The 10,893-nt window shown below is 39.6% G+C and overlaps 1 protein-coding gene across 1 annotated transcript in view; it reads right to left on the minus strand.

Moving 5' to 3' along the window:
- The window catches only part of drd4b (dopamine receptor D4b), a 25,630-nt gene extending 15,014 nt beyond the window's left edge, over nt 1-10,616 (minus strand). The window contains exons 1-3 of the mRNA XM_010795565.1: nt 10,368-10,616; nt 6,702-6,814; nt 3,534-4,126 (exon numbers count right to left, since the gene is read on the minus strand). Of these exons, the coding sequence (XP_010793867.1) occupies nt 3,534-4,126; nt 6,702-6,814; nt 10,368-10,616 (955 nt within the window). The remainder of the gene's footprint in view (nt 1-3,533; nt 4,127-6,701; nt 6,815-10,367) is intronic.
- Nucleotides 10,617-10,893: the final 277 nt, after the last annotated feature.

A 10,893-nucleotide genomic window follows, 5' to 3' on the forward strand; every position in this document is an offset into this window, starting at 1 on the left:
CTAACCATGACAGGAAACAATTAACACAACAATAAGATTTACACTAACCAGACACAATTGGACAATTTGAGTGAGGTTGAAATGCAGTTCCCTTTCTTTTAGTTTATCATCCATCTGTCTCCTTGTGTTATCCCCCGATGATTTCCTGTATATTTTGTATATACCTTTATAATATTGTCCCAATATCTCACTATTCCCTAGTTTGTTGTGAGTCATGCCAACCTTTCTTAATATGAGTATTTTGTTGTTTTGCTTCGCGCAGATGAATGTGTGGTGGTTCACATTGAATTGGTAAGGAGGGAAGTTTCTCTGGTGCTCACCTTTATCTAAGTGTATAACCTTGACCTATCTTTGGGGTGTTATGACACTCACAAACAGTGTTAAACAATCAGCGTCCGACGCAGCGTATGTGATGTGAACAAGGAGTTTCCTATACACTTTAGAATGGGACTTTTCGTGAAGCAGAAAATATGTATCTTTTGTAATCTGACAGAAAAAGAGGAACAAAAGGCGAGCTTTTTTTTATAATTGCCTATAGCATGAGACCATTTTTTTAAGTACATTAAGTACAAAGATACAAATTATTTATACTTGATGATTGCTGAGCTTGCAAAAGTATATTTTTAATATTAGTATTTTAGCTATCTTTTTTTACCCTTTTTTAAGCCTACTTTACTGCCTGTCCGCTGACTTTGACACCCGGACAAAAAAAACTCCACCATTATCATTCTAAGTACAGGGGTGTCAAACTCAAGGCCCGGGGCCCAATCCGGCCGCGACTTCATTTGATGTGGTCCCCATAAGAGCTTGCAAGAATATAATATATTTGGTCATACGGTTCATGGCGAAGCACGTTGCCCTAAACCTACATGTCCCACAATGCATCTCAATTGAACCTTTTTTTCTCAGATTTGACTTTTTTGGCTTCAAAATAGCTTTTTTTTCCAATAGTTTTTCTCAGATTTGTATTTTTTTTCCAAATATGTCTTTTTTCTTAAATGTGCCTTTTTTAAGCTAAATGTGATGTTTCAAATGTACTTTTTTTCCCAAAAATGTTAAATTTTTTGCCTTTTTTTTGTTTTTCTAGAATGCTTTTCTTTAAATCATTTTGTGACATCTCTCACTGAAGAGACTTGCAATTATTGCCTAGACTCTGCGACCTTTCAGACGTAGTTAGATGATGAAGTTATATCCACCATCTGATCCATCTACATAATATCCAATGCCAGAGGCAAATTGTAATATGAAGGTAGTCCATTATATGTTTATATATTACTCCTTAAATATATGTATTTTTATACAGTCTTAAAGTTACAACTGGCCCTTTGAGTGCAACCGTAATGCTGATGTGGCCCGTGATGAAATTGAGTTTGACCCCCCTGATCTAATAGATAGAAAAAGCAATTGTGACCAAAAAGTTACATTTGTATTCGCAAAATAATTGTTTTATATAATAATAAAAAATGGTGAATCAATACAATATTGCCACGCGAAATATGGCAATACAATGCTTTAAATATGCCCCACTCTTAATCGTAATAGGAAAGTAAATTACAGTTTTTATTTAAGTGAAAGGCTACATTCTTGTCAGTTGTTGTTAGTTATTTATGCCTGTGTGATGTTTACCCCTGCAATCCACTGATGGTGATGTACAGATGGGGATTGTAAATAATCAGCCTGTGCTCAGTTGAACCCTTTACTACTGACATAGATTAGTGTGGACGGTTTGGTGCTGCCATACATCACTAAACTAATGTTGGCTGAACACCTGCTGAGCACTGCAGTTAGAAGTAGTAGTACATTGTACAATACTATATACAATACGTGCTGGGTAATATTTTCAGATAAACCTGAGTAATCTTTGGTGGGTGGTTTGTCCAAACAGTGAATGTATGATGCCAGATCTCAGCCTGTTTTTGCACGTGGGCACGGCGTGACACAATGTGCTGCATAATAACTGGATTGAGGGCTTTAAGCTATGATGGCAGCTCCTCGTTAAGAGACGGAAAGTCAGAGGTGAGGCTTTTATCCTTGCATAAACCTCCAGTACCTGAGCTGCAACACAACGATAATTAAACTGTTGACAAGCTAAAGCGAAATGACTGTTCTGTTATCCAAAGTAAATTTTTCAAAACGGGCCGCAGGTAAACATTTCAGAAAAACTATTATTATTCACTTAGAAGAGATGCTGTTGGAAAGGTGTTAATAGTTCATTTTCTGATCTGTTTGATTAAGAGGCACTACAAACAGCTGCTGCAGTGCCAATTTTAAACAGGGTCGTAATCAACATATTGAACTGTTCAACACTAAAACACTTCACCTTCTGTCATGAGCCATTCCCCTCTCATTTCCTGCTTCAGTGAATAAGCGGATATCTAAAATACACACGTGGGTATAATCTAAGGCACAATGCCCCTTGAGGAAACAACATTTCAACTTGAAAAAACACTACTTCTAAGATCTCCTACAAGTAAACAAACACCATAAATGTCGTCGTCTGACATATTGAGGAGAAGCAAGAATCAGAAAGAAGTTGAATCTGGTTTGCTTTCTGTCCGGAATACTGCTCAAAATATGATATAAACTGAGATTGAAGACGAATAATGACTCTATTTTGAGACTTCGGGTCGGATAAACATCTATATTTATGGATCCCACTGAGACTGACACTGAGGGTCCTCTTTCCCCGCTGGTGGACGTCATCTCATCTGCATCTAATACTTTCTTATTTGCCTGCTAAATCATTTTGCAGCTAAAGCGTCAGCTTAAGCACATTTTCAGCATGCAAGCTGTAATTTAAATCTCAGAAATGTATCTGCAATTCAAGAGCAACCATCCTGAAACCATCTATGTTTACTGTCATCCACAAGTGCTCTTCTAACAGAGCAGAGAAAATACATTTTCCTTAAAAGCATTTAATATGGTTGATCATCTTGTCATTGTCTCACCCTTATTTGTGTTTACTTTGACGTGAAGCTGCTCACTCGATAAGTACATAACACCCCCGCCCTCAATCCGAAAGGGTCCAATAAACACCCATGTATATTTTCTTCCGTTCAGCCTTGGATTAATTATTCTAGCTTAAGCCTAGAAGTGCTCACGAATTGCTTTAGTGAACTGTGGTTCAGGAGGTAGACCTGTAGTCCACCCATTGGAAGGTCGCTGGTTCAATCCCCATCCCCTGCAGTCAACATGTCAATGTGTCTGTAGGCATTAGGCAAGACACTTAACCTAATTGCTCCTGATGGCCAACCGTTTGTAGCGGTGTGAATGTCAGTCACCCTAAGCAGATGGCGTCTTGTAAGGCAGCCTCTGTATGAATTAATGTGAATAGGTGAATGATGTCTTATCATATCTTTTTGGTAAACGCGCTACAAGTACTACAAAGCTTGAACTACACCTGGCATTAATGGAAAGTAGTGATTAAAGGTTAGGGACTAAAAACACTGCTATGGTTCTTTGGCTGTGTTTTTTATAGATTGTGCTGTCACAACAGCCTCTGATTGGTAGAGAGGGGGAACGTGATCACTCACCTACTACGACAGGCAGCACCTTCATAGCTTTCCTCTCCCTGCAGTTGATCTTGGCTCTCTTCTTGCGGTGCACCTGGCTGTAGGTCACCGTGGGCACCGAGTTCTCTCTGTACTGCCGGGGATAAGGGATCTCCTGCTGCATGAAGTCGCCCGTGTCGTCCAACCGAGACTGGGCCAAGTCCCTCTCGATGATCCTGGGCAGAGGCATGGGCAGAGGTCCGGGGATGGTGCCTGTGAGCGGCGGGAGGGCGGTGGCCACGGCCGCATGCTGCAGTCTCCTGCAAGCCTCTATGCTGCTGCGGAGCTTGACCTTACGAGTCACCTCCCAGTGTCGTAACCCACGGAAAACCCCGAAGTAGAGCAGGACCATGATGGGGCAGGGGACGAAGAAGGAGCAGACGGAGGAGTAAATCACATAGTTGTTGTCCTCCAGTTTGCACTCGCTAGGGTCGCGGTCCGGTACGTTGTTGATGCCAAAGATGACGGGCGAGGCCACAGCCAGGGCCAGCAGCCACGTGGCCGACAGCAGCACGATCTGACGGTGGTCCACATGTTTACGGTTGTAGTTTAGTGGGATGGACACGGCAATGAACCTGTGAAACAAATGAGCAAGGGTCAAAAACAAGACTAATTAAACACCTAATAAATCTTTCTTTCTCAATCTTTAAATTACTTAGTCAAACAGTGATTACAAATCCATTCAAAGGTCTAATATTTGTTTTATTATATAACATGATTCCTGGGGTTTCTAATGTGTAATGTTGTACATCTTCCCTCACTTACTAAACAGACCATTTAGACCAGATACCCCCCAAAAAAGGTCAAAACAATTCTGAACTTCAAATACATTTCCTTCAATTTACTCATACTGTCCCCATTTTATCGAAGCAGTTACATAAAAAATGAAATAAGAAACAGATACACAAGGGCATCCCTGTAACTCAAGATATCAAGGCAGTTTTTTTTAATTCCTGCGTTTTACAGGTTTTCACGAGTTAAATGTAAATTAGCCATATGCCATGCAGAGACCTTTTGCAGCTCCCATCTGCTTTGTTTCTATAAACCATCCATCCACCCATCTTCTCCCGCTTATCCGTAAACGCTGAGTTTTATTCTATCTTCAGAATTAGAGGCTAACTCAGCTAAAACACTAATTGTGTAATAAACTACAATGCAGAGTCCGCACTCCCTGTTTGTATTACTTTTTGTTCTACTGCTATCAAATCTCAATGAGCAACTCTGTATCAGGAAAGATTGGTAAACCTGTTGTCACGATCTGTCTGTGTTGTGTTTTGTCTTGTCTAGATCTGTCTTTGGTTTTCTGTCTGCATTGTGTTTTGTCTTGTTTAGATCTGTCTTTGGTTTCCTGTCTGTGTGTGTTCCCTCCTACCTGTTCCCTCCTACCTGTTTTTCTTGATTGTGTTCACTTTCTATTATCTCTGTTTTTGTTCTTCTCCAAGGACTGAGTGAAGTATCTGTCTGTTTAGCTGATAAACGCTCCACTATATCATCAAGCTAGTTTTAAAATGAGTCAGTCACCTGAAACCAACACAATGAGCTGAACGTTGCTGCTTTAACATTTTGAAAACGTGGTTCCTTTTTTTAAATGAGAGACAACGTTTTCCTAAAAATAATTCTGAGAAGCTTTTAAAAAGAGATGACACGTTTTGAGTATCACATTTGAAGCAGCCACTGGCGGAACAATTATTAGACCTCAGGCTGCTCCCAACAGTTTTTATACAAATCTGTATATAAAATAAGGCCAATATATAACACATTGAATTTGTTTAAATCTTCATTCTTTGTTCTGGTTTGAGCTACAGTAAACTGGCAATTGTCAGCATTTGTTCTGCATGTCATACTCAGCTGTTGTAATCACTAATAGCAGTGTTTTATTAATCCTTTCTTAAAGTTTGAGGACATTTTGTTTTCTCCCTTCTACAGATTCCGGAAAATGGCAGCTCTTAAGTTGTTAAAAATAGAAATGGATGATAGAATCGCCTCCATCACTACACCTTTATTGTTTATGTGAATTTTAATTAAAACTAATGGACTGCTCACGCCTTCTTCAAAGCACTCAACATAAATTCAGTGTAGGAGCAGAACACTTCTCTCCCATTATGATCGAGTGTCGTGAACACTTCACTACAGCTTTCCATGATTTTAAATTGTAGTCTTTACAACACGAAAACATGAAAGGTGTTGTCTGATTGGTTAAGGCAGTGGTTTTCAAACTGTGGGGCGAAACCCCTGGTGGGTCGCGGAGGTACTGCATGGGGGGGCGCAGGAAGATTTTTTTATTTTATTATTTTTCTCCTTTTAGCTTTGTGAAGCACCTTGAGATGACGTTGTTTTTAAAGTGCGCTATATAAATCAAATGTATTATTATTATTATTATTATTATTATTATTCAATTGTAAACAAACACTGCTCGAAAATATCTCAGTGGTCAGAGAGCTGTGGGCATAATGCTGCCTTTTGCAACATCCTACTTGTGTGAGATAGGCTTTTCTGCTGTTGCTGCCATCAAAACGAAATACAGATCAAAGCTGAACATTGAGAATGAACTGAGAGTGGCAGTCTCAAAACAACAGCCCCGGTTTGAGAAGATCTGCAAGGGAAAGCAAGCACACACAAGTAATTGATGAATAGAAATGGTAAAGTGATGTGATCGTTTGCAATCTGCAGTAGAAATAGTAGTTAATTAATATATTTTCCTTAAAGAAATTTGAATTTAAAAATCTACTACTCAGGGAAGAAGGCCAACCAGTTTTAATTGGGCCAAATTAATTCACAGTATCTATTACAAGCACTTTTGTTCATGTGTAATCCATAATAAAATATAAAATTATAGTTGTATCTTTGTATCTTATTATTATTAGCAGAGAAAATGTAATGTTTTTACAACAATATACAATTAATCCTACCAATATAGATGGGAACCGGGTTGGGGGGTCCCGAAAATATTTCCAATTACCCAAGGGGGGCCCGACTGAAAAAGTTTGGGAACCACTGGGTTAAGGGATACAAATTGAGTCTTTTTTCTAAATGCATACATATGAATCATCCCCATCCCCTAAGCAGTTTCCTTATTCCACTAAACAAACTGAAGATCTCTGTCATGTAAATGCAGATATGGTTACTTCATCGGACCAGACACACACATACCTGTCCACGCTGATGGCACAGAGGTTGAAAATGGACGCGGTGCACAGCATCACATCCATGGTCATCAGGCTGTCACACACCAGCATGTTCAAGGACCAAACTCCACCCTGAAACTACACACACACACACACACACACACACACACACACACACACACACACACACACACACACACACACACACACACACACACACACACACACACACAGAGAGAAAGAAACACACAAACACACACACCGATTAGCTGCCCTAAATCTGAGAGTAAATATGTTTAATCCTCTTGCACCAGCGCAGCTCAATGTTGCGACAAACATTCCTCCTGTCGAACACGTTGCCCTCGCCTGACTTCTCTTCAGGAGAACATTAAAAGTGTAAACTTTCACACTGACTTCTTCTAAACCCAGTGAGGACATGCCGAAAAACCGTGACACTCGGTAGATTAGCTGGCTGCGGCCACTGTCAAAGGTAACATGATCACAAGTACAGCTAATTAAGGAGGACTTAAGTTGGAAGCCTCAACGGGGTGACTCTGAGCCACACAGCTATTAAGGAAGACAGGCAGGTGGTGTTTAATACTTTAATGAGGGCTAGATGACTTGAAATATAATGATTCATGGATCCTGCCTCTCCTAATAACATGCCAACCCTACCGATTTGGGCGGTAGTCTACCGCTTTTGACATGTTCCTACCGCCTACCGACTTAGCTGGCTTTCCCTACCGATTTTCAATCTTCCCAAACTATAACAAATAAAAATGACACTCCATAGACACTGGACTCGACTTTTGGTGGACACCGTTTGCAGCGTGATATCATCATACAAACAGTAGTCCTCTGTGTTTCTGAAAGAGAAACAACGTGCAGACCGGGACGAGGCATTTGAGTCCTGCAGGATTTTCCCCGTTAATATCAGTGTCTTGAAAACACATGTTGGCGACTGAAAGACATCCAGTGACTTGACCTACAGAAGTCATCCCAGCCAAATAATCAGTATACGTATAGCTACAACTGCAAGTCATGCAGTTTCTCAACCTCTGTCTAATATTCTTTCACCACACATGTAAAAGTACACAGGAATGAGGCTAATCATTGCTTTTCATGTGGTATACCTGAGTGCCCTTGGACTTTTAAGAACTTTAAGTCTTTCAAGTCTCATATGTTCTCTCCAACATCGCAAGGCAAAAATTGTGCCAATTGAGGATTGGGCTGGGCGATATGGTCTCTAAATGATATCGCGATATTTACTGACTATATCGCGATATACGATATATATCGCGATATTCTGAAATGTCCTCTAAAAAAAAAAAAATTTTTTTATTTAACCCCTTGATGTTTACAGTCACGCCAGTATGATGATTTTAGTAGTCCCTGCAACATATGTCTGCATTAAAAAAAATCGACTAATAATGAAGAAAATTAACACATTTGTTGCAATAGTAATTTATGCACTAACTCCATTACTACTTGTACTACAACATTTGAATCATCAGTTCTTCCTCATTTTCCTCAATTGTTCATATTTGGTTTATGAAAATAATGATATTGTGGTCATTGTTCAAAAATGTCTGCTATTATTATGAGTAGTATTATTATTATTAGTATAATGCGCTTTCTGTCTTCCTGTCATTATCAGGAATTAGACATGTAATGGCTATGTATTAGATTAGATTAGAACCTTCATTCTCCTAAACTGCTGGGACTTTTCCCTATAGCCAATACCTTTTATATTTTCTACTCTTCACTTACATGTCAGCATAGGTCGGCATTGATGTACAGAGCCGACAGAAGACCTTGTTTATATTGGCATCATATTGAGAGGTGCAGTGACGCGTCCTAAAACCAGGAAGTAAGCTGCTGGTTCCCTCGNAATCTTCTCTCCCCTTCTAGCTGATTTGAAGGATATAGAAGAGTTGGGATTTGCAACTGAGGATGGTACCAGTCTGAAAGGAGCATTGATAGCCATATCAGGGGACAATCTTGCTTCACATTGTATCGGAGGATTCACTTAGAATTTTAGCAGAAGCAACTACTTCTGCCGTTACTGCTTGATAGACAGGGACATGTTTAAAAAACAACCTGAATGTTGAGCAAGTCAGTGATAAGCAACCTCTAGCTATAACTGTTGTTATTGTTGTTATTGTATTGTTGAATACAAGTTTTGAGAAATAATTTTAATGTAAAAAAAAATGCTGCTGCAGTGTTTTGAAGATGTTTACTGAAATATATTTTATGTAAAAAGTTTAACTGAAGATTGCTGTTCTGTGTACTCCCTGGGCATTAAGAAAAATGTTAATTCATTTTTTATATTTTTGATGCAATCCTACTGTTCTAAATGCTAAATGTTCAAGAACATATATTAACTGTGACTGTGTTGAAAACAGTGTTAACTATTTTAATGTGAGTTTGGAATAAAATTAATTCTTTATAAAGAACCTTTTGATTTGAATTCAATGTTATTCTGAAGTGCAGTAAATAATCAATACAGTAGTATAGTAATATTGCAGTAGAATATAATAAAATACAGTAATGGGCAACATTAGAATTACAGTAAAATACTGTTTTGTAGTACGACAGTAGAAATGGGCTACATTACAACACAAATTAAAATTACAGTAAAATACTGTTTTGTAGTAATACAGTAGTGTCCTATATGCTGTAAAATGGATTACAGTAGTTTATTGTAATTAGGAAATAAAGTACATTACTGGCCACTGAGGTGCCAGTAATGTACTGTAAATACACAATGCAAAGACTTAGAGTGCAGCGTTTTCCCTGTCCTTAATTAATCCCGATTTAAGAAAGTGAGGGAGGAAGCTGTAGTGAATGCTCTTTTCTATTTTGTGCCATGATGAACTGGCTTTAGAGAGGGTTATGTGAGTAATTTCCCCTGATTAGTCCAAGCATTGATTGTTTTTAATGTAAGGACATCTCAAATGTTTCCTTGAGAATTGGGGAAATGATTTGACCCTTCTCTATGTAAATGTAATTCATATGTAAGGGACCCCCTGCCCACTGAAACACCCACACTGAAAGAGACACAACGTAACAGTCAGTGTCTTGTTGTTTGTGCGTGACTTTGTTCTGAGTGCTTCTGTTATTATTTTGCATGTCTTTGTGGTGATTATGGCTGTTTGTCATAATATTGCATCTCATTGCAGCTTCTAGTGGTTTTAAATGTATCTTTCACATCATTTTGCTGCTATTTGAGGTAGTTTTTGCACATTTTGGTGTTCAATATTTCATCATGTTTGCATCTTTGTAGTTGTCATTTGACGTGTTTTTTTTATGATTTTGGTGTCATTTTGCTGTTTTTATGTGTGTCTCTTTGCAATTCTAGGTTGTCCTTTTGCATGTTTTAGTGGTCATTTGGTGTCTCTTCATGGTCATTTTGCTTTGTTGGTCTTTGTAGTAGTTTTGCTAATCTAGTCTAGTTGCATGTCTTTTGTATTTTCACTGATATTCTGCAGAACTCTCAGCTGCTGTTGGTTGACAAACTAGGGCTGCACTTTATTTATTTGCCACTTAAGGTGAAGGCTGTCTAAAGTTCCCTACCACAGTCGACTCTCACTACCCAGATATCATCAACACACATCCTGATAATAAGGACCCCGTTCCCCCTTGTGCCCCCTGCGCACCTCCGGTAATCCACCTGCAGGTCGGGGCTTACCTCTGCGTAAACGAAGAGCGGCAGAACCAGCACCGCCAGCAGCAGGTCTGCGAACGCCAAACTGACTATGAAGTAGTTTGTTGTGGTTTTTAAAGCCTTTTCAAGGAACACGCTGAGGCACACAAGCACATTTCCGCCAGTGATGATCACTATCAGCAAGATCCCGAATATCAGCGCAGGGAAGTTGAGGTGAGTGATCCGCCCCGCCGGCTGCGTGCCGTTGTTAAAATCCGTGGAGATGTCCGACATGGTCCCAGACTGACGGGCTCCTTGTCCGACAGAGAACGACTCTCACCGGGGTAGTTTTCATCTATGAGCCGTATCCTGCAGCCGTGATACATGTAGGGCGGTATAGGTTAAGTAACAAGTGCGTTTTCTTCCTGTGGGGACGCTAATTTTACGCTCTGCTCTCCAAACGCGAAGCCAAGGTGCGCACAGTATCCAGGTCCTGCTTTACTCTGTTTATCCAGACCCATTTCACACTTTCTCTCAAATATACCTCGAAGGAAGCGGCCAGGCTGCTGTA

This window comes from Notothenia coriiceps, unplaced genomic scaffold (genome assembly GCF_000735185.1).
Source record: "Notothenia coriiceps isolate Sejong01 unplaced genomic scaffold, NC01 NC01_scaffold00037246, whole genome shotgun sequence".
NCBI lineage: Eukaryota > Metazoa > Chordata > Actinopteri > Perciformes > Nototheniidae > Notothenia > Notothenia coriiceps.